This window comes from Notothenia coriiceps, unplaced genomic scaffold, assembly GCF_000735185.1.
Source record: "Notothenia coriiceps isolate Sejong01 unplaced genomic scaffold, NC01 NC01_scaffold00033532, whole genome shotgun sequence".
NCBI lineage: Eukaryota > Metazoa > Chordata > Actinopteri > Perciformes > Nototheniidae > Notothenia > Notothenia coriiceps.
The window spans coordinates 1-24,262 of NW_011366233.1; the positions used below are offsets into that span (position 1 = coordinate 1).

At 39.4% G+C, this 24,262-nt stretch overlaps 3 protein-coding genes and 1 long non-coding RNA gene across 4 annotated transcripts in view; 2 read left to right on the plus strand and 2 right to left on the minus strand.

The window, feature by feature from the left end:
- Positions 1 to 514: 514 nt before the first annotated feature.
- On the minus strand, positions 515 to 11,450 carry LOC104961637 (ubiquitin-conjugating enzyme E2 H). Its single transcript, XM_010789964.1, has 7 exons — positions 11,183 to 11,450; positions 7,377 to 7,453; positions 7,126 to 7,200; positions 7,002 to 7,041; positions 4,918 to 4,970; positions 3,695 to 3,823; positions 515 to 2,958 (listed from the first exon to the last, which is right to left on the minus strand). Exons 1-7 carry the CDS (start codon positions 11,233 to 11,235, stop codon positions 2,834 to 2,836), a joined length of 552 nt encoding a protein of 183 aa, XP_010788266.1. The 5' UTR covers positions 11,236 to 11,450; the 3' UTR covers positions 515 to 2,833.
- Positions 11,451 to 14,731: 3,281 nt separating this feature from the next.
- Positions 14,732 to 16,191, plus strand: LOC104961638 (uncharacterized). Its single transcript, XR_800118.1, has 3 exons — positions 14,732 to 14,979; positions 15,899 to 15,991; positions 16,162 to 16,191. It is a non-coding gene; the product is annotated as an uncharacterized lncRNA (long non-coding RNA).
- Positions 16,192 to 16,827: 636 nt separating this feature from the next.
- Positions 16,828 to 19,616, plus strand: LOC104961639 (putative cation exchanger C521.04c). Its single transcript, XM_010789966.1, has 6 exons — positions 16,828 to 17,038; positions 17,298 to 17,443; positions 17,528 to 17,622; positions 17,697 to 17,775; positions 17,880 to 17,988; positions 18,680 to 19,616. Exons 2-6 carry the CDS (start codon positions 17,360 to 17,362, stop codon positions 18,751 to 18,753), a joined length of 441 nt encoding a protein of 146 aa, XP_010788268.1. The 5' UTR covers positions 16,828 to 17,038; positions 17,298 to 17,359; the 3' UTR covers positions 18,754 to 19,616.
- LOC104961640 (kelch domain-containing protein 10-like) overlaps positions 19,096 to 24,262 on the minus strand; it is a 5,704-nt gene continuing 537 nt past the window's right edge. The window contains exons 2-9 of the mRNA XM_010789967.1: positions 23,710 to 23,989; positions 22,880 to 23,034; positions 22,657 to 22,805; positions 22,477 to 22,561; positions 22,331 to 22,397; positions 22,199 to 22,246; positions 21,972 to 22,111; positions 19,096 to 21,522 (exon numbers count right to left, since the gene is read on the minus strand). Coding sequence (XP_010788269.1) covers positions 21,313 to 21,522; positions 21,972 to 22,111; positions 22,199 to 22,246; positions 22,331 to 22,397; positions 22,477 to 22,561; positions 22,657 to 22,805; positions 22,880 to 23,034; positions 23,710 to 23,989 — 1,134 coding nt within the window. The 3' untranslated portion in view covers positions 19,096 to 21,312. The remainder of the gene's footprint in view (positions 21,523 to 21,971; positions 22,112 to 22,198; positions 22,247 to 22,330; positions 22,398 to 22,476; positions 22,562 to 22,656; positions 22,806 to 22,879; positions 23,035 to 23,709; positions 23,990 to 24,262) is intronic.

Below are 24,262 nucleotides of genomic sequence, written 5' to 3' on the forward strand. Positions count from 1 at the left end.
TACTGTAGTCAACTTAATTAAAACGTTATTAACGTGCCTAAACTCAGTAATTCACAATTTCTACGCATGACAACACACTTTGTCCGTGTTTGGCTCTCTCGCCGCACAGTGAAGCGTTCCCGCATTGACGTCACTTCCGGCTTCCCCCAAAACCTCAAAATGAGTCGAAGGAATTTTCCCGCGATGTTCGAAATTATTGATATTTATCGGAACGGTATCGCTTTTTCTTTTTTAAACTGACGGTTCGAGATTACTAGTAGCCCACTATTTCATTGCACAACAGTTGTTGGGTTCGTGTCATAGGCTCTTTAATATCGCAATATCACTTTAATGTCCTGCGATGTGAAAATCGTGCAAGCGCATATCGCGATTATCATCACGACACGATATATCGTGCAGCCCTATTTCACATACATTATGTTTTTGTACTCCCAAGCCCACAGAAAATTAGATTCAACAATCATACAATTTGAATAACTTAACTCTTAAAATGAAGACACTCACAAAGCTCATACATTTTTTTGTTGTTTATTTCTTTCTTCAAGTTACAAGGGAAGCACATTTATTTTTTGCTTTTTAAAAATCAGGGATATCTTAACTTGTATCCTGGAGAAAGGGCTTAAAAGAGGAAAATAAAAACATTCAAAAAAATTATAGGCATCAAATATATGTCTTATTAATAAAAAATACATAATACACTGATGAATCCAGATGAACCAGGCTGGACAGTGGTTTGTTTTTTGTTGCAAACAACAAATTACTGTGGCATCTTGTAGTCCTAAGACCTACATCGACATATATTTGGTGACCGAGGCTAATTAGAGCCATTTTAACGGGGCTGTTTGACAAATACCATTTTAGACATGCTAGTTTTACCAACCTATGTTAACTACCAAATATACCCCTCGGGCAAGAGAGCATGGAAGAGATATTAATTTCCTTTTTATAAAAGGGATTATTAATTGCATTTCTGAATATAATCACATTTCTCTCCAAACAAGAATTAGCCCATTTTAATGGCGATAAAGTAAGATTCAGATTTTTGTTTCCTTCCAGAAATAACACATAATACAAACTCATCTGCACTGCGGTGAATGCATGTTACAAACATTTACCAAGCGTTAAGCCTGCGCTACAACACATACCAGTGTACCATCATAAGATTTAACAGTAATCCGTCACTGGCTCTAGTAACGCCTCCTCCACACATACAAGCACAACCTCCCCTGGGCTAAAGCTCTTAAACTGTCCTCTGAATAGGGAGAAACTTTGCCTGGATTGAACTAATCTGAGATTCACTAGAGTTGAACGCTTTGAAGATTTGTTTTTAAAAATTCTTCTTCTCGCTAGGACTCATTATTCTCGAACCTTGTTTTTTGGGGTAAACATAACTACGTTTCTGGATCCATTAGATTTTGGTCCCACCATTTTGAAAAACAACAGGCTATCAACAGCATGACAAAGAAAATGCGACAGCGTTGAAAGGCTAAAACAAAGAGCACTTCTGTCTGACAACGTAAATCCGCTTTGATGGACACATTTGCATAAGAAGGGGGTTCAGGTGGAGCAGGGGTGCAATATGTCTTTGAAGGATTTGATTCCACAAAGAGTCATCCCACGGACAAAGATGTATTAATTCTCTTCATCGATACAGGACAATTAGTCTTTAAACTACTGTGTTATATAAGTATTAAACAATACATTATGATAGGATTCACCAACCGCAAAAAAAAAAAAAAAACGAACTATCCCTACGCAAGTCAAACACCTATTATAGTTCAACACAAGCAATAGGCAAGTTATTTAGTCCAACAATTCAACAAGGACCTGGATAATCTGCAACAAACCCCGCCCCGGCTCACAGGCGCCCTCCCCATTTCTACAGCTCCACAAAGCCCTACACAACTTTACTTCGGTGTCATGCCACAATATACAAAGATACTCAGAGAATGACAAACACTTTCCTAAAACGGAGAGAAAAAGGAGATGGGTGTTGAAGAGGAGAAGGACTGTGAGTCTTCTTTTGTGATCTATTCTCAGGGGTCAGTACAACACAGGTTTTCAATATGACATGGTTCTCCCTGGATTACATTCATGCATGCACACACACGCACACACTAACACACACCTAAAGTCACACACATGCTGTGGAGTTGTGTGGTTGATGCATTGGTAGTTTGATGGTGTGTGTGTGTCAGCAGGTTTGCACAGAGGGCAATCCTGTCAGAGAGGCTGTCTGCAGTCACACCAGTCTGTACACGACGGACAAAGAGTGACCTTCTGCTCCTCTGAAGTGATGATTGTTATGGCAACTCCTCAGGGCAGCAGTGTCAGAGACTAATTAAAAGGTGACACTTAAAACAAAAAATGTGAGTCCACGCTCTTTTGTAGAAGAGACTGCTTAGAAATTGTGGATTTTCATCCTGCAGTTCTCTGTCAGAGAAGGATGCTTGATGATGCAGTTAAGTGTTGAACAAAGACAAAAATAAAGAACTTGAGCATGTTATGTCAGTCCTCTTTCCTCGTGGGTTGGTCTCACTGCTCAGCAGAGCAGCGTGAAAGCCTTGATCGAAGCCACCAAAGATCTTGGAAATGAATGAGCACTCCTTTCTGATCTAAACAGACCCTCGGGGGGGGGGGGCAAAGGGGCAGGTGGTCATGAATTCCTAAGTATGGGGTTAATATTCTGCAATATCATACTGCAAATCCTTGTGTAGCAATAAAAATCCTTGTGTTGCAGTAAAAAATTGTCTTGTTTAAATATGAATATAGTACTGAGTTTCTGCTCTTTAGGGAATCACAGTCTGTTGTGAGGCGAAGGTCTTCCCCTTCACTACAACTCCATGTCCTGAGCCTCGTCCTCCGAAAAGTCTGACATGGAGCTCTCGGAGGAGGAGTCGCCCCCGTGCTCCTCCTGCTCCTTTAGAGCCTCCTCTGTGGCGTACTTCTGGATGTACTCTGAAAAAAGACACATAAGGAGGTGATGTGCTCTCTTAGTCACAGACAACAACATGAAGTACAAATGTTTTACCTCCTGACAAAAACCACTTAAACTCAAGGTCCAATTACTAAAATGTTCTGGTGCTTTCAAACTTATCACACAGTCTACTTCAGTAGAATTTTCATGGAGATATTTGAGGGATAAATCTGTTAGGCTTGGCTTTTGATTCAACAAGGATACAAAGTCTCAAGAGATACTAATGGAAAGTTTGGATCTCTAAATGTTCCAGGCTCCTGAGCAAAATATGCTGAGGAACGTGCGATACAAAATGCATTTTCATGTTTATGTAATTAAAAATAAAATGTGTGCATGAAGCATGTGACCTAAACATCGCTCTAGCTTCACTGTAGAGAAAATAATGGCGGCATACAAAAGCATCAGATTTGGATATTTCTGTGGGCTGCAGGTAAAAGCTCCACAACGTTTTTGTCATCTGATGTTTTCTCCAAGTCTGGTGTTATTTAACTAGTACAATCAATACTTTTGTTACAATATAGCATTTATATTCACGTGCACACATATCCTCTGCAGTATTCATTATAGTGTTGTCTGTTCTTTAATCTAAACTGTTGCCACATCTGATATTCCGTAAATGCAGAAAATATACCCTACCCTAACCATTAACATGTTTTTTTGTATCTCAACCTCTCATCCACCACTCCAGATTCCCAGAGTTAGACACTGGGGTTCTACCTTTGATCTTGTGTTTATAATCCTCCGGCCGGTGCAGGTACATGGCGGCTGCGTCCCCGTTCAGAGGATCGATGGGGTTGGGGTAGGCGAGCAGCTGAGGGAGGAACGACTCAAAGATGTTGGTGAGGTCTGGTGGGGGTGGAGAAAAGATTAGTCAGCACAGAGAATAACAAAACTACAGAGAAATATCAGCCAGCTGTACAAGCTGATCAACACAGAGTCATTCCATCATGAATGTAAAAACAACACGATCCACTAGAGGGCTCTCTTGTAATGAAAGAGAACTGTATTGTTACAAACAGATGTAATGCTGTATTGTTTTCATGTCAGGCATAATCAATCTTAGCAATGGAAGCTGTACTAATCTACAGTTACTTCAACCTTGCAGTATGTATACATTTAGGATGTAGTGTATTTTAGATTTTATAGACTTAAAGAAAACATTGTCTACAGAGCAGCTCCAGGATTTAGACTTATAAGACTGATTTTTGGCTTTAAAAGAGATGAGTTAATCCTCACAAATATTGATTTAACCTCCCACTATGGAAATAACATGATGTAATTGTTAATTTAGATGGTGCACCCTTTAACACTGTTTACAAAAGAGTGGCGTGAGCAGTACATTAGCAGCAGCTTCACTGCACTGTCTGTCTACACAGGATGCGTTCAGGCACAGAGAGTGTAGGTCTCCTGCGTTTCAGCAGCGCTCAGAACTTATCACACAAGGACTTTTAGTCACACTTGGAGAAATGGAAGAAACACTAGAATAGTTATTGGGTTTGGGAGGCTTTCTGAAGATTTTTCGACCACTTTTGTGTGTCTGAATACATCGTTGTCAGCTGTCATTGACGGTCTGTCAGCCTGAAACAACTTTCATATATGTCAAGGTTTTTGTTTGTACGGATGAACATGAATTAAATATCATGTTGAAACTTAATTCAATTATATTATGTTGCTAAGCATTCAAGAACAAGATAATGTTGCTACTTCAAACAAGGTAAACGCTGCATTCTTTTCCTGTTTCAGCTCTTCAGTCTGGTGTCATCATAGCTAAAGATTATTTATCTGTCAGTGCCGAATGCATGGATCCAATAAAAGCAGCAGTTTAACTAGAAAGTGAGATGCTCTGCCTGAAGCTGCACGGGACAGGTATAAGCTGCTAACTTTGTTTAATGGCAGAAGGTTTATCTTCAGTGTGTCAAAGAGCTGTGGCTGTGACCTACCGTAGAGAGCTGTCCATGTCTGGTTAATGACATCTAAACACACAGTTCCTGACCTGAAGAAAAAAAGAAACACTGTTAGTACAACATACAGTGGGGCAAAAAAGTATTTAGTCAGCCACCAATTAGTCAGAACCAAGTTCTCCCACTAAAAAAGATGAGAGGCCTGTAATTTTCATCCTAGTTATACCTCAACTATGAGAGAAAAAAATCCAGAAAATCACATTGTCTGATTTTTAAAGAATTTATTTGCAAATTATGGTGGAAAATAAGTATTTGGTCACCTACAAACAAACAAGATTTCTGGCTCTCACAGACCTGTAACTTCTTCTTTAAGAGCCTCCTCTGTCCTCCATTTGTTAACTGTATTAATGGCACCTGTTTGAACTCGTTATTAGTATAAAAGACACCTGTCCACAACCTCAAACAGTCACACTCCAAACTCCACTATGGCCAAGACCAAAGAGCTGTCAAAGGACACCAGAAACAAAATTGTAGACCTGCACCAGGCTGGGAAGACTGAATCTGCAATAGGTAAGCAGCTTGGTGTGAAGAAATCAACTGTGGGAGCAATTATTAGAAAATGGAAGACATACAAGACCACTGATAATCTCCCTCGATCTGGGGCTCCACGCAAGATCTCACCCCGTGGGGTAAAATGATCACAAGAACGGTGAGCAAAAATCCCAGAACCACACGGGGGGACCTAGTCAATGACCTGCAGAGAGCTGGGACCAAAGTAACAAAGGCTACCATCAGTAACACACTACGCCGCCAGGGACTCAAATCCTGTACAATGTCATCCATTACCACAAGAAACCTACGTTGAGTCGTAAGAAAGCAGGAGGTTTCGTGCAGATCAACTCAAAAAATGGTTTTCAGATAAAACCGAAAGTAAGGACGGTAGTACTGTAAGGAGTGGTTGGACGAAGACTTAGTAGATTTACGAGAGATCGTTTGAAGTCTGTCCGGACCTGTACATGACCGAATTCGTCCCCCTGTGCNCAGCATTCTTTCTCCTCCAAACACGTCTAGTTGAGTTTTTACCAAAAAGTTCTATTTTGGTTTCATCTGACCATATGACATTCTCCCAATCCTCTTCTGGATCATCTAAATGCTCTCTAGCAAACTTCAGACAGGCCTGGACATGTACTGGCTTAAGCAGGGGGACACGTCTGGCACTGCAGGATTTGAGTCCCTGGCGGCGTAGTGTGTTACTGATGGTAGCCTTTGTTACTTTGGTCCCAGCTCTCTGCAGGTCATTGACTAGGTCTCCCCGTGTGGTTCTGGGATTTTTGCTCACCGTTCTTGTGATCATTTTCACCCCACGGGGTGAGATCTTGCGTGGATCCCCAGATCGAGGGAGATTATCAGTGTTCTTGTATGTCTGCCATTTTCTAATTATTGCTCCCACAGTTGATTTCTTCACACCAAGCTGCTTACCTATTGCAGATTCAGTCTTCCCAGCCTGGTGCAGGTCTACAATTTTGTTTCTGGTGTCCTTTGACAGCTCTTTGGTCTTGGCCATAGTGGAGTTTGGAGTGTGACTGTTTGAGGTTGTGGACAGGTGTCTTTTATACTGATAACGAGTTCAAACAGGTGCCATTAATACAGTTAACAAGTGGAGGACAGAGGAGGCTCTTAAAGAAGTAGTTACAGGTCTGTGAGAGTCAGAAATCTTGTTTGTTTGTAGGTGACCAAATACTTATTTTCCACCATAATTTGCAAATAAATTCTTTAAAAATCAGACAGTGATTTCTGGATTTTCTTTTCTCGTTTTGTCTCTCATAGTTGAGGTATACCTAGGATGAAAATTACAGGCCTCTCATCTTTTTAAGTGGGAGAACTTGCACAATTGGTGGCTGACTAAATACTTTTTTTCCCCACTGTATATAGACCCAGAGGATTGGGTGACATGAACATAAAGAGCTTTGCCTCCAAAGTATGAATATTTCTATTTGCTACAGACAGAACGCATACAATTATGAATTTGCATTGAATGGATGCAACAAATATCAATCGAGTATTTGCCATGTAGGTTGCAAAGCTGTAATCGCTGATATCTTAAATACTGTAGGTCAACTTACGCTTCATCAATGTTGGGATGAAAGATTTTGTTCATGAATCCTGTGAACAAAGAAAGGCAGGTTTGAATTGTTGTTCAGTAAAATCTAATAAGTCAGGCTTTGCCACAAGGCTAAATATTAATACCTATGGATGGAGATTTGAAGGGGTATTTATCTGGTAGGTCCACTCTGACCTTCCACACTCCTCCTTCGTACGATGCTGGAAATAATTTGAATTAAAAGAGATGTATCAATAATCCACACTGGAACACAGGATGTTAAAAGTAATGTTTTAACTCAAAAGGAACACTGACTCGACCCTGATGTAAAGCCCCTTACACTGATGTAATGCAGATTAATGAGAGGAAGAATCAATGTAAAAATCTGCAAACTTACATCCAGGTGGTCCGTGGAACTTGACCACAAACTCATTCAGTCCACTCAGGATGGTGACCTCATGTTTGCTCTCAATGCTGACGTGTGGATAAGGAAAAGGGAAAACAAAAACACGAGCGACAGGAGAGGCAGAAACACATGTTCGACAAACATTTATCAAAAACATGCTTATGTGTCAACATTTAGGGTCAAAATGCCTCCGTCTGACTGTAAACTGGGCAGAGGTCAAACTGGATCGATAACATGAGATCAATAATGCAGTGTCAGACAAGCTTAACCCACACAACAGGTAACAGCAAAACAACCTCACACTCAGCACAGGATAACAGCTGATTAAATATGACACTATCTGCCAAACTGTCAACAACCACCAACTACACTACAGGTGACATTGATGATCACAACTTTTCCGAAAATACAGGAAAAGACTCAACTTAATGTAAAATTCAAACTATTCATCCCTACTGTATAATGACACTTTAAAAGGCTAATTTCAGTAAGCGTACATAGAGCTCTAAGGGAGACTGATGGGAAATTTCCTCTGAGTGCAAGTGAAGAGAAGTTGGAAGGAGACTTGGGTGGGGGAGGATGTGTCATAATCACAGTGTGTGGGGACACAAAGAGGCATGAGGCCATCTTAAATGTCTGAAAGCGACAGACAGGTTGAGCGTATTCAGTTAACAACTATTTGACTCTGGCACATTGACAAAAAAAACACAATTGAACTGCTCATCTCCCGGTCAAAAATCTTACAATGCAATGCACATATTCTCATAATATTTAGCATGCCAAAGTAAGATTTAGTATGTCCCAATTTAGAGTATATCAAGTGCAGTATGCCAAAATTACCAGGATGTCCCCCTAAATCTGGTTGCATTTTGCAGAATGCAATGCAGCATGCTTTTATGGCTGTTCGGACCCACAATCCGTTGCACTGCAGATATATAAGCAAGAGGGTTGAATTAAAACGCCTTTACATTTGAAGGAAGTAGTATGTCCCAGGTGACTGGATACTGCATGTATCAGAACATACTGCTTCAGTATTTAATACAAATTATTATTATTTTTAAATATGTGATTTGGAAAGTTACCCTTCCATCACCTCTATCCAAACAATCTTAAATAAAATAATGCTCGGATGCTAATTTAGCCAAACTGCTGGAGCCAAAATAATAACGCAAATAGCATGTTAGGAGAGAAAAAAACTGTAAACCAGAAAAGAAAGCTGGAAAAGCTAGTGACTGAATAGAAAAAGTTTTCAAACCACTGAGCAAGGTTTCTCTTAATATGATCTGAGGCAATGTTTGTCATTAAAAAAAAGCTTTTTCACATACAGGCTTGTTCAGTGTGAAAACTTTCCTTAATGCGATTACACATGGATTCTTCATAGAAACCCAATAATATGCTCACTCGAGAGGAATATAGCTACACAAGGAAAATCCTTTATTTTTAAGAAAAATATACAGTTACCCAGTTTGTAAGTTATTATTAAACCTAGTTTTCAAGACATTTACTTTGTCAGCTATTTTACTATCTGTGCAATTAAACTACAACATTAAACAACAATATATGCAGCATATATATGATCATTCCCAATGTATGCTATAAACTGATGAGTGTGTCTGTTTGTGAGGAAAATAAATTAAACTGACAGCAGGAATGGCAGCTGTGAACTGTCACAGGAGTTCAATCTAACATATTGGATTTAATGGCAGACTATGAAACTATGTCTGGCATCTCCTGTTAAACAGTGGTGTACACTCAGGATTGGAAACTGGTGAAACGAAATCTCCAACAGCAAAACTGATGGATCCTAACATGTTTTTCTCTCGTGCCTTCCACTATCTATTCTTAGATCTCTCATACATACTTTAAAGTGGCATCAATAAAACAAAACAATAATAATAAAAGCAAAAACCATCAGCTTTCTTTGTATTGACCTTTGTTTGCATGTTTTGTGGAAAATTATAATTCGTGCTGGTACAAATAATGACTATGTTTGTTATCATCTCCATGTTTACTAGCTTACCCTCATTTAGTATGCCTGCACTTGAGCATGTTACTTGTCCCTACTGGTAGGAGCACACAAGTATTACAAATCTTAACAGTCTCAGGTGTGGGTCATTATTCATGGGAAAAATAATAATAGTCTCAATGACTTGTTATTGAAGAGATTAAATAAAACATGTAAGGAATAAAAGGAAGGGTACAAAATATTATTAAAATTATGAAAATGACTGACTCAAGGAGCAAACACTTATCTCCCTTACATATATGTCTCCAATACATGTTGGTTTGTATTAAGTCACATGTACTATTATTAAACCAATTAAGTCCACATTGTGTTTTTTTGTAAATTAAATACAATTGTTGCCATCACATACTCAACTATTAAAAACTAAAGCTTTATATGCGGTAATATCTATGCAATCTGTAGTTATCTTTCTTTTTTTTAAATGTGATCAACTGATCCAAATTGTTGCTGATTAGTTTTCTTTAGACTGACTAATGCATTTATCAACATGGTCACCCACTCAGCGTCAGTATATTTTAATGTCCCCCCCCTACCCCCAATGCATGGACAGGATGTCCCGTGCCCCCCTCCCTGCATGCGCCCCTACAGCACGCTTGTTTTTCCTCGATCAGCTGTGTGTGGAGCCCCGCCCTCTACCATGTTCCGGATGGTAACAGTCTGACCAATCAGAGAGCAGCATCTAGCTGCAGGACAAAAACAAAACAATTCTGCTCACGCTGTCAGAAATCCTCATGCAAACTTTAGCTGATAACTGCGAATAATTACCAATAGTACCAATACAAATAAAACATAAACATCATGTGACATCAAAAAGTGGTGAGAAAAAAAGTGTAATTAAAATAAAAACATATCCATTGGCGTTTGCTTCCCTTTTCAGCGTCGTTAAAATTCTATAAAAATATCACAAGTCGTTTTATTTATTTTTGAATCGTTTGTTGAAAACACGCCAATCGTGATTTATTCACTATACATCAAATGTGAGTTTTGTTTATCGACAATATGAAACATGATTTTGTTGTATTGAGACAGCAATTTTGAAAGCACAAAAGGTCAAACGTGGTTATCTAACGTTAATTAATGTAGTTGGCTGTTGACAAAGATCGTCTCCGTTACGCTACATTGACCTTATTTGTTCTCCCTTCGTGGTATCATGCTACACAGCTAGCTCCCGTGACGTTAACGTTGCTAAATCGTGAAAAAACAAACGTCTGTCCAAAGAAGCATTTTCTAAATGCTAAATATTCCTTGCCAGTCTTTCACATTGTGTTGTCAGTCCGGGGGGACCACGTATCATTGCCTAACAGGCTAACTTATCGCTTCCGAGCTAAGGCTAACAACGCTTATAGCTAACACAGAGTTTCCAGCCAGCGTTGTATTGCGACAGATCCCGTTGCTAATTCGATTGATAAAAACAAGAACACCATCGCTTATGTATTAGCAAGCTAACAATGGCGAGTGACTTCACATAAATAACGTTAAATGTGTAGCTTCCTCGCTATACTGCTAACTGAACAGTTAGCTAAGGTGGCTAACGTATGCCAACCCCGCAGAATGTAAGGTTAGACACAGAGCTAACCATTAACATCCAACTGTTTAGCATTACACACTTTTAACCAAATCTATTAATATCACCAAGCTAGAACATAATATACATCATTGTAGCAGCCATCGGGACCAAATACTGTCATATATCAACATAATAGAGCTGACAAATGATTATAAAAGAAGCCTAGTTGTGTATTTAGGCTTGTTTATGTTCAGAAAAGGATACAGTTTCACCACGTCGGTATCCATTCGCCTCTTGCCCGGACTTGGAGACGACATTTTTGTATTCCTTTCAGAAGTGATTTAAAAAGACTGCGACGATAAGGCTACCTCAACCTTTCCGCTTGGAAATTCCTACAAACTCTCAAAAGCCTTTCCTTAATGTCCATAAACAAGATCCTAACTGCAACATCGCCCACTTTTCCTCAGCGGATCTTCAGTGTTTCTGCTCCAGTGTCCTGTCCTGAAGACTGACATCAACCTCCAGCCACCAGACTGCGAGAGGAGGGGCTGAGCTATAGAAATACACCGCACAGAAGAACACACTACACTGTTAGTGAGTCATCAAAGTCAGCGAATAAAAGTGCTGTGATCATACCTTTAAAGATGGAAGTCGATATTTTAAAAAGATGTATGCAGATTTGAGTTTTTTTGTAATCTCATCTGGTGAAATAGTGTGCAAAGTAAAAGTGCTTGCCTTTCTATTAATGCCACATCTATGACAACATGAACTTATAGGAAGGCTGCAAAAAACACTTTAGGCCAAAGTTGTGTCATTTTAGCGTTTTATCTGACTTTACTTAGGTAAATACCCATCAATTGGTGAATAATAAACATGTCTAGTACAGTCAGTAAAAGGACACAATATGATCAAAGTAGACACATAGCTTAATAAAAGTAGCATTGAAACATGTAGCTCACTCAATTGCTAATTTATGAAAAATTAGCAAACCCGCAATAACAAAATATAATTTTTTTCTTTCAAAATACAAGTACTTAAGTATTTGCATCAAAAATATATAACCATATATAAATCTCTGATTATACAATATGGCTAATTCCAGAATCATGAGTGGATTATAACTAGTGAGGCATTAATGTGTTCATAATTTTAATATTGCATAAATGGAGCTGACTCATCACATATTCTGATAGGTAGTCTATAATAATACATTTTAATTCATTAGTTAATTGTATCAATTTGGTAAATCTGTATACAACTAAAGCTGTTAAACATTGTGGAGGAAAAAGTAGTTACAATATCTCCCTCTAAAATGTTATTGAACAGAAGACGGGAGTAGCATAACATAGAAATACTCAAGGAAAGTACTACAGCCTTAAAATTGTACTTAAAAAACAGACTGAAAACTCATCTTAGAGTCTCCTGTTGTCTCTAAGTGTAGAACTTGAGTTTGATCAGCATATTTCATTATTATTGGGGTATTTGATTCTACAACTTTTTGAATTGTACCTGGTGTAATTTCCTTTGCATTAAATTGTCAGATATACATGTAATGCTGGATTCCCAAATCATAAATGCCTTGAGAATCTCACATGACCTCCTCAGGTCATGGGACCATTGCTTGTCATACGATGACAACAACAAGTACAGTGTCAGAAACCTTTGTTTCAATGATGTCAGGTGAGGTTCTCCAGCCGTCTGGAGCCAAGAAGAGAGCCATGAATAAGACTTAAACAAAATGTGTGACAACACAAGAACACACGCATGAAATAATTAATCTGCTCTTATTCCAAGTTTACAGAGCTCTCACTACTCTTTTGTCACATGTTGCACACACTTTTCTGAATATGTTGTGGTTCTGTTCTGTGTTGAGGGGTAAATATTCGTATTATGCTACTTCTTCCTTAAATGTTTGACACTTTGGAATTCAACAAAGCAACCCTTAAATGCTGTCATGCTTTTGTTATTTACATCTGAGTTTGTAAATCTCCATGTTTTTGAATTCAGGACATTGGTGGATTTTAAGTGGTGTCATCTTTGTCAGCGTCTGTGCACAACATTGCTTACCAGAGTAAAACGCTTGTTCAAGCTATCATTTTGTGCCAGTTGGCTTTCCATGTTTCCATCTTAATACAAACAATACTTTGGTTGGCTTAGTTAAAATGGCCTATGTAAATTACACCATTCAGAATAATTTGGTTATCTGTTTGAGTCTCTTCAGTCATGAACAAACAGAAATCATGAATGTAGTACATCTGCCAGTCAGACTTATCACTCTAGATGAGAGGGTATCCAGTGACGACCTCCATGAATCTTTGAGTGGATCACCGGAATGAAACAATGCTGTAAACTCGTCCCTTGTTTAATCTCATTAGCACAGCTGCAGCTTTTTATGCTGTCAGTGACTTTTCATAATAATAACACATGGGATTTGTATAGCACTTTTACTAATGCTCAAAGACGCTTTACATAAAATCAGAAAATAAACATCATAGACTGGCTTCATTTCCTACACATAATCTTCTGGAGGACAAGGTTACATAAACTAAATGACTGATCATCTCCGCTAACAAATAACCTAACATTACTTAAAATTACCACCATGGTACCACCGTGAAGTTGCATGTCAAAGGGAAACTTGTGAATAAACATGGTGGACGACATGGAACTTAAGTTGATTAATTGGTGCATTGTGTGCAGCTACCTCAGCAGAAACAGGCTAGATATGCAGAACAAACATATATTTTATTGTTACAAGTATAGGGTCATAGCGGCAATGTCATTAAATGTAAACATTAACATGACCGCATGCACATTGCAAAAAAAAATCTGCTCCGAAGTGTTTTATTGTAATGTTAAGACTGTTAACTGCAGGTAAACACTCAAGACAAAAGAGATTGTATGATCTACTCTATTCACAATCACTATTTGTTCTGTGAGAGTTACTGATACAACTCTTGCTTACAATTCTAAACTGTAGGCCTACTTTGTTTCACACAGTGTGGGAAAAGCCCTAGCAGCCTCTCATGGGGATTGATCTGTTTTGCCCTTTCATCCTATCCCAATGAGCTTCAAATCAAGATTACCACATGTCAACAAAGCAGCACCAGAAGATCTGGGTTAGAGGTTGATCCTCCAACCATTTGTTCTTCTCATAGTCACTCAACAGTTATCTACCATGTAAAGTTAATCTTGTTTTATATTTTGTAAGCAATTTAAAAAGTAGTGTTGTAAGGTCATTTATTTTTAAGGGATATTGCCACACCATGTACATCCCAGACGTTTAACTATATCAGATTAAGTTATTTGCAGTTTTCTGGCAGAAAATAGACGTAAAATCAGTCTCGGATAATCTACTAATTGTTCATGTGTATTACATTCATTGGTTTACTTATCACATCACTTGGGATCATTTGTTTTATGAGAATGCAAATGTTATAAACTGTAAATTGGACCAGACACAAGCATTCGAAGGCATCACCTTTATTAAATGCTGATGGGAATGTTCATTATTTTTTATTAAAAGTAAATTGTACTTACTTGAGTAACATAGCACTTCTAGCAATGCTACATTAAGGGAGATATCTGAGTTGTTTTACATGTGGCACTAATTTGGTGTAAGTAAATGATTTGTAATCCAAACACACATAGAATGCTAAACCTGCTTCTATATTTAAGCTGTTCTTTAAACATATTCTACATACTGTATGTACACATTCAGGATCGCTGCAGTTTTTCCAAACATGTAAACACGGCCATGTGGCTCTTGAACACGACATGCAGGCTCCCAGTCCTCTGATTCGTCAGCGCAGACCAGCTGCCGGTGGTGGGCAGCAGCAGGTGTGGACGCTCGTTAGTAAGATTTCTTTATTATGCTGTGATTGCCTGTGCTCGCAGCTCCATGCCACTCCGTGTAGTCACACTGAAGCGGGTGTCGGTTCAGGTGTGAAGCCGGTGTGTGTGTGTGTGGCTCCCTGTCGAGATGTCTTCGGCCGAGCAGGACGGGAGTCAGTTCAATAAGTTTGAGAAACTGTCGTGGAGGCCCTCCATCCGCGACTCAGGTCTGTAAACAAACCTTCTGCAACAACGAGCAGCATGTTGTAGACAGCAAAGCAAATCGAAAATTATATTGTAATCCAAGTAAGTATTTTTCTTGCCTTTATGTAGACTCCTGTTTCTGATTTTGTCTGTGATAAAGCGATGTGGCGCACACAGGCAACAGCTAGCTAACGTGCTACGGAAGCCAGTAGACATCAGGGAATTAACTCTCAGCAGGCATCTACAGCGCTATTGTGATAGTTATTCACTTTTAAATGGGGATTAAATCATGGGAGACTGAGGGGTACAAGTATAAGCTTCATGGAGGAGACACTGCTCGGACAACAGTACACGTTGCCTCACTGTTATAATGAAAACAAATATCCATTACTTGCATACGACAGTGAGTTTTAAAAAGTTAATATTATGTAAATTAAATGTCTGAAACGGCCTTTAACTCCAACATGTTTACCCAGAAAACCCCCAGCCACTGCCAATAGACACCCTTTACGGTATCTACTAGTACTAGATAGTACACATTTAAATATAAGACTCAAAAAACGATTTGTATTTATTTCTTATTTCTTCTGAAAGTGTCAAATCTTTCAGATATGCCCCTAATCCAACCTCTGACATGCACCCACCCATTACATCTGAGCAACTTTAACTTTGGACGATTTGAAAATGAAACCTCTGGACATATATTTTTAGCCTGGCTTTTACTTAAGGTTGATCCCCTGAGCCTATTTTTTTTCTAGTGAATTCAAACATTTTATTGTTGTAGTTTTGCTAAAACTTGTATTTATTGTGGTCCATTTTAAATGTGCTCTGCAAATCACTTTGAGGTGAATGATTGTATGAATTTAAGTATTTAAATAAAGTTGAGTTAACTTTATTTTTCTTACCCACTCTTTCTTTTCACTTTTTTATTGTGATTGGCAGGTTCCAAGAAGCGGGCACGGTGGCTTCAGGCTCGACGCATCTTCTCCCCTTCTTGCCCCAACCTTCGGATCCCCAACAGGTTTCTGAGAGAAGGTGCTGTAAATTCAGAAAATAACTGTGATCGATTGACCCCCTCCTGTCAAATGTATACTTAAACTGTAGTTTTGTAAATCCCACCCAGTTGTATCTCTTTAATTTTTGTATGGTTTTATCTATGCTTATACATGCTGTTCAATTGCTCCATTTTCTCTTTCATCCGGCAGTGGCACAGTCAGTAGGGGCTTGGACTGTGAGCCGTAGGGTCGCCGGTTCAAGTCCCTGAACAGACCTATTGGGGGGGGTGGGGGGGTTGTCCGGTGCCTTGCTCAAGGGCACCACGGCAGGGCCCAGGAGGTGAACTGGGACCTCTCCAAGTAGCAGTCCACACTCCATATTTAGGTCTGTTCAGGGACTTGAACCGGCGACCCTACGGCTCACAGTCCAAGCCCCTACTGACTGTGCCACTGCCGGATGAAAGAGAAAATGGAGCAATTGANGTGGGTCGTCACCGTCGATTTTCTTTAAGACTTATGCTCCAACACACAGTATCACGGGGTGCAGAATAGTTTCCCCCCACTTTCGTGAAAGACATCGGGGTACTGCTTTGCCCGGTCTTCAGCAGAAATTTTCATCGGTAAATGAGATGGATCAGATTTTTTCATCTTGGTGTTTTCTCTCGTGTGAGTTCCACACGTTCACTCTACGGTGTTGTTTACCTTCTGTGATGCGCGAGCTGATGACGTCAGGTCATCATCATCACTTCTTCACGTCAAGACGAGTTAACCTTTTTTTTCTCAACTTTGTGTGGAAAAATGCAGGGATTATGCGGCCTTTTAAAAATCTGCGCCATTTTGCTGATTATGCGCCGGTAAATTCTGCGATCGCAGAGTCGCGTTTTTCTGGAGGGTCAAATTCTCAAATGTTTTGAGCTAACGTTTTTTATTTGTCTTACTTCTCATTTAATATGCATCGTGTGTTCTTGTTGCAGGCCACTGGTGTACACAGTGTCTGCCCTCCTACCAATTGCCTACATAATTGGTCTGATATTCACACTGAAGACGCACTCCCACATTTATGACATCCATGTTGGAGGCGGACAGGGTAGGACTCTCCCTCTCGTATTTCACGTTTAAAGGAGTAGGGTTGAATGAGTATCTTATACAAAGGCAGAGAAAAGCAATATACAGGGTTTTTTTCTGTGCTGGCACTCATGTCTGCTTCTCCAAATGGGGTGTGGTCCTGACTGACAATATACTGTACAAACCCACTTCAAAACATATAGCTGTACCTTGAAATATTCCACTAGAAGACAGTGAAAGGTGGTCTAATGCTAAAATAATCTCTTTGCTTGTCTGTGCAGAGAATGGCCCCCATGGAGCAGTGGTCCACTGGTCACGGTGGAGGTCTCTGGTCATCCTCATCATGGCTACTGTGCTCACGTCTGCTTGTGCCGATCTAGCCACCGAGCACATCCAGCCCATACTAAACCAGCCCAACGTCTCTCAGGTCAGGACTTACTTCTGAGCACATGCAGTCAGTTTCGATCTGGTGGTCTTCCTCTGGTCGTATCAACGCTTTTCTCTCCTACAGTATTTCATCGGGGTGACAGTTCTCGCCATGGTGCCTGAGATCCCAGAGATTGTAAATGGGATCCAGTTTGCTCTCCAGAACAACATCAGTCTAAGGTAAATCCTGTCTTTTTTTAAATGGTTAAAATTTAAAAAAGTGATATCTGTACATTCATTTTTTTGTTTTTCAGCTTGGAGGTGGGAAGCTGTATTGCTGTTCAGGTCTGCATGCTGCAGATTCCAATTCTGGTCGTATTCAATGCCTTCTACGTAAGACTCCCTTTCCTCTATGTTCAGTTTAATCATTGATTATTTCATAAAGTACCCAAACTGTTTGCTGTTTTATAGTTTCTGTAATCATCTCTTTTGGACAGGATGTGGGATTTGTGCTGCTGTTCAGTGACATGCACCTGTGGGCCAGTATGTTCAGTGTGATTCTTGTCAACTACATCTTCATGGACGGCAAGTCTGATTATTTTCAAGGTAAGTTTATTTTGATATTTTATGTAACAAACCAGTGATAATAATTCACCTTAAAATGAACCTGTTAACCAATAGTAACCGCTTGATATGTGCTTCCCCCTTTGTGTAATGCAGGACATTTGAAAAGTAAGAATCTATTAGGTCCATACTGGGGGTCCCGCATGTTTGAGATCATTTATTTACAGATTGCTACTGCTCACCGTTTTAAGAGCTCGTCAAAAGTTTTAAGATGAACTTTTATGATTTGAAAACCAACTTGCTTAATATCTACCACTGTTCTTGTTTGATGTATCTTGCCAGGACTACCCTGTGAAATAAACTTTTATTCGTAGTGGTTATCGTCCTGTTTTAAGTCAAATGCACATGCTATTGTTAGATGATTTTAACCTAGAGAACAAATAGTCAGCACACAAGGTTTTTGTGATAAGGGGGTGAATGTGTTTATTGCATTACAAAAACATCAATAGCTGCAACCTTGAATGCACCTAAGAGCCGAGTTAAGTCCTTTATCTCGATAACTTTGCTGATATACTTGAAGAGATTTGATTATATAGCCAAAGATATTCAGACCTATAGTATAGTTAATTTTTTGCATGCCAATTCAGTATGGTGGATTGATTGACTGTAATCTTAACACATTGGGGATCACATCATGTTTAACCCTATGACATGTTACTTTCTCTCCCCTCAGGCACAGCTCTGGTGGTCGTCTACCTCATACTGCTGGCTATGTATTTCTTCGCTCCATCTCCAACAGGCTGCTGACCGTGGGACTTTCAGCCCAAGTTACTTTTTAAAGCCTGAAAGTCATTAGGCCCAATTCCAAACTGCCCTCTTCAACCTACCACTAGACACTTCCTCCCACTTTGCGCATTCACTTCATACATTTTATTGTAATGTTTTGAATATATACACACAGGGACTGTTCCAAAAACTGAGCAGCTTATGAATATCACATTTTCAAACAAAAGTAGTTTTAAGTTATTGTCTAAGAGATCCTGATTTGAAACAATCATGAAAAGTTACAGAATTTTCTGTTACTCCTGGGGAGAGGAGAGATGCCACTGTATTTACACCCTCCACCTGAAAGAAGGGAACCGTTTAGCCGTGAATGAGACTATGCCATCTACCCACTCAGTCAGTGGGGGGGAGTGGGGAGGTTTGGAATTGGACCTTAATGTGAAATGTAAAACCCCTCCCTTTCTGACTACTTTCAGTGTAAATTCTGACAGGTTTTTAGTAATTATTTAAAAGTCCGTACAACCATGCAAATGAATGAGCCTTTTAATATCAGGCAAGTTGCACATCTATACTACTGTAAAATGCAGCGTTTGTAAGATACATTTAACAATGTCTCCTTAAACTCACTCTTACGGTCTTTGTAAACTGAAGAGAACATCTGTATGTTTTGTTTTTTGATCAAATACAACTGAATAGTATATAACGTATCTGCACTAAACCTTTTTGTTTAAAAAAAATAAAAAGGTACTGGTATAATGTTTTTTAGACTTTAACTCCAAAATGTGACATTTTAGATAAAACACTGGTACCCTATATATGGAAAGAGTGGCATGGCTGGCTGTGCTAGCTAGAATAATAACTCTCGTCAATACAACATTTTGAAAAACTGTCTGCCTGTTTTTATTGTTTGTACAGACAGGACCTGAAAAATATATGTACATTACAGCCATAGTTGCTTTTGAGAAGACATTCACCTTTTCTCCCGAGAATTTATGTAAAGTGACATGCACACCATACCGACATGCAAAGGAGATCATTTGACTTTCTTTGAACATCAAAAATGATGCCAATATAAGCATGTCAATATTATGCAAGGCAGTCGATTTTACAAGTCGGAGCGTGTAGTGAAGCTGTTTCTTCATAAGAAGATATAAATAAGGCAAAAATAACAATTAAGGTAGATATTTGAAATGAAAATGGGCATTATGATAGTTAGTTATAGATGAGACTAGCTTCTGTTGACATTTTGATCAAAGCATGCCACATCCTGAGTACGCCTCTTACCCTACCTTATTACAAGTCCCATGCCTTGTTCTTTTTAGAAAAGGCACCATAGCACGTTCTCTGGAAAAACGACACGAAAAAGAAAATTCCGACTATGTGTAAGTATAAAAGCGTTTGAGTTTAGGCATCAAGGGGCAGTGAAACGAGAATTCATTAAAACGGAAATGTAGCTACATGTTCTGCAACAAAACAGAGGCTCAAATAAATAGATTTCTCTTTTAACTTTGACTGCATCTCCAGGAGCAGAAAGATTCAGCAACAAAAGGCTCATTTGGAGAACGCCAGGTAGATCACATGGGAAAGAAGGCTTTGTGTGCACAGTTCAGAACAAATGAAGATCTTACTACACACACATTCAAGTGTTAAAACGGTGTAACAATGCAGAAGGCACCAAATGTAGAACTGAAAAGTGCATGAGAATCACTGCGGCTCTAAAAGTGAATTCCTTCATTTCCAACTTAATTAAGCTTTATTTTTCCTTTAAGAGGAAGAACAATGGAAGAGGCACTATAAAGCTTCACAGTGATGCCATGATGAGTTAAAAAGGCTTTAGAGTTATCTGATCCTAGGGCCTAATGTGACATTTTGGAACATTTTTAAATCTGTACAGTAACAATCACAGCTAAATGTCAGAATTGGAAGGCCTTTGAGGCTAAAACATAACGCCTTTAATAATTGACCTCATTAGACTTTTAAGTATACCAGTCAAAGTGTCCTCTCTTTTAAAATAATCTGACTGATTACTAAAAAATGTAATTTGATATCAGCACTGTTACAGTCATCTTACCTATGTGACAGTGGGTGTAGCACCAGCTGACTTATCACTTCAGCAACAGTGACACAAGCTGATCAGTCTGACTTTGATCTAAAATGACATCAACGCAGGCAAATTAATTTACCCTTTTAAGAAGGTCTTTGGATCATTTCAATGTTCCTGCTTTAACAGCAATGTGGTAAAAACACAAAAAACTGGGGAATGCACTAGATAGTGTATCCGAAATGACAAGAGCTAAGCAAAAGAAGGAGTGATTCTGGTGACCATGCTTATCCATGGTGTCAGATGCACGCAGAACAAAGTCTGACAGCAAAACATCCAAACATTGCATTTTGCCTAAAAACAGAAAAAAAAAAAGAAAAAAAAACTCACATTTACATAAAACTTAAGTTAAAAAGGCATTAAATGTTTTCCATAGTCCTCTGACATCAGCCTCTCTTGGTCCTTTAAAAGAAAAGCGTTTTTTGCCTTCAGTGTTTTTAGAGTCAGTGCTGCTCCGTCACATACCGCTTCAGTTGCTCCGTCTATTTGAGCCGCTGGATGAGTGTGTGCGTCAGTCCCAAGCCGAGCAGCTGAAGGCTCGACAGCTGGGCCAAGTGAGGGAACGTTTTTAGCAGTTTCTCCCAGGTCAGTTCCAGCAGGCTGGGCACCACCAACCACACTTTGTACAAAGAGCCGGACCTTCGGTTCCCAAACATGTTGACGACGCCGCCATGGACGTACATGCAGCCAGCCTGGAAGGGGGAAAGTTGCATTAAATAGAGCAGCAGCAATTAGTTGATTAATACATTTGCAGACATACATTTAGTGAGCAACCATTTTGAAAAAGTATTAAATATTTCAGCATTTTTTTTTAAGCAAAACAACCAAATATTCTGTATCGTTGGGTTTACTAAGAACATATACTGCTTCTAGATTATTCTAATTTAGAGCAGCATAAAATAAACAGACATAAGGATGTCGCTCTAGGATCTGGGAAATTGAGGTGGACATTTTGTTTACCATTTTCTGGCTACAGACTAAACAATTAAAAAAACATTTAGAGCTGCAGATGACTTGATAAAGACAATACAGATAAGCTGCAGCCCTACAGCACAAAAAGACGAGTGTCTGTCTCACTCGTGCAGAGGAGAAGTCTACAGCCCGAGTTAGAAGTAGAATGTTTGAATGATCGATAACTCACCGGAGTGACGGCAGCGCAGTGAAAGTAGGCTGGTTCTGGCATGGTTGCCAGCAGCTTGGTCCACTGGAATGTCTGCAGGTTGATCTTCCACAGGTCAGATAGGATCAGCTCTCCATTATAACCCCCACATATAAACACCTCTGGAAGTAGAAACAGAGCGAAACTTATATTTAAAAGAAATAAACCTTTCAGTGTATCCAGATTATGCCGTGTTAAAAACTCCTTACCATCTTTGACCTGCACACAGCTGTGACAACGACGGGCAGCAGGATATCCTGTTATGACAATTAAATTAGGTAAATTCAATGTGTGGTGACTAAATACTTTATTCACCAAAGAAAAATAAACAAAATACAAACCTATTTTTTCATGGGGTTTGGTGACCATTTCCTCCCAATAATTTGTCTCCAAGTTATATGCGTGAATCTGATGAAGATAAATAGTGTTAAAAATGAGTTGCACATGGTTTCTCTGAAATATGTTGGTCTATGCATCGTCCCCTCACCTTATCCATGGGATATGAAGTCCAGGAAGTCCCACCTCCTAAAATGTATATTCTCTGTCCATCATGAGCTAGTTCATGTCTGTACCTGTGAAACCATGCATTCATTTTAGTCTATTTTAATGAAAATGTGGGATTCACGGTCACACACTGTAGTTGTTCACACTATATCTGCAGTCTGACCTCTCCTCAGGAAGATCTGAGGGTGTGTTGTTGGGTTTGAGGTGGGTCCACTCTCTGGTGCTCAAGTCCAGCCGGTGCAGGTCAGTGCTGTAAAGGTAGCCTGTTGTCCCGCCAAACACATAGAGGTAGCCATTTATGATGACCATCGCCTGGGAATGGAGAACAACATTTTAGGACTCAAGCTTTATATCCAGACCAGATTAAGAGAGACGGACGCTGTCACCTGTCCGTAGATCTTGTTGGGTTTCTTCCCTTTGCAGTTGAGGAGGTTCCACCGTTTGTACTGAACATTGCAAACATGGACCTCGTTGCCGTTGTTTTCCCCAAATGGAATCCCAGTGCCACCAAACACAAGCAGGTTGTTGCCGTGTAAAACAGCTGAGAATGATCATTGCTAAACAATTAGTAAATTTAGCTATAAAGTTGTCAAACATAAAAATGCTACTTGCAATAAACAAACAGATATGAATTAGTATTTTCACAGAATGAATGTAATTTAACAACATGTCACTATATTCAAAAGGTGCAATTTTGCAGTCTTTCACTTTTTATCTTGCAATGACAATGAAATAGTATGTATACTCGTCAGCCCAAGTCTCTACTAAAGTTAAATAACTTGTTAAGAATGCCTAATAAGGTTGGTTCAAATCTACTTACTGATCATTTCACATTTCCTGAAGCTTTCAGTTGCAGCTTTAAAAATTACAGTATTAATAAGCATGACATTGTAACATGTAGACCACTAGAAACATCACTAATGCAATGGTTTGAGGAATTGGTCCCTTTGTTGTTTATACAAATATTTACCCTGTGTTTGGCATGTGGTAGGCAGGCACCATTGTTTTTTGGTGCATTACTGCAACTTGAATATTTTAAAGCCTTTAGCATGAATCTGTGTTGCGTCACCTGAATTCAAATATGTCATAAAACGTACACTCCATAGTCCCATATAGTGGTGGTCATAAATGCCAAAGGGTACCTTTAGTAATAATGGTAGGTGGTTCTAAAAAAGGAGAACATGTGTGTGCAAGGGAGCAGCATATCAATCTTTACCTGACATAGAAGCCAGCTCTGTGGGCATGTAACCCTCTGTGCGTATCTGCTGCCAGGTGGCCGTAGCAAAATGAAACTTCCAAAGCTCCCTGAAGAGAGGGTAGTCCTCATTCTCGGACCCCCCTCCCTCCTCAAAGTCAGGGTTGTAGCCTCCAAACACATACAGGTTGGTGCTGTCTGCAACACAGCGGTGTCCGCTGCGGGCGGGGGGTACACAGAGTCCTGTGGGAGGAACATGGTCAAGACACTGAGAGAATAGAATCGGAGGGATGAAGCCCCTCTTTAATAGTCACACATGCAGAACACAGTGAAATTTGGCCTCTGCATTTAACCCATCCTAGTACCAGGGAGTCCAGTACTAGGATATTTAACTTTTATATAGACTCGTATTGCACATTCCTATTGTATTACTTATAATGTATTTAATATTGTCTGCTTATCTGTATATTGTGTTGCATTGTTGGAGAAGCCTGTGACCTAAGATTTTCAACGACATAATTACTCTGTAGCTATGTTAGTTTGACAATAAAGAACCTTGAACCTCTGGCTTTTG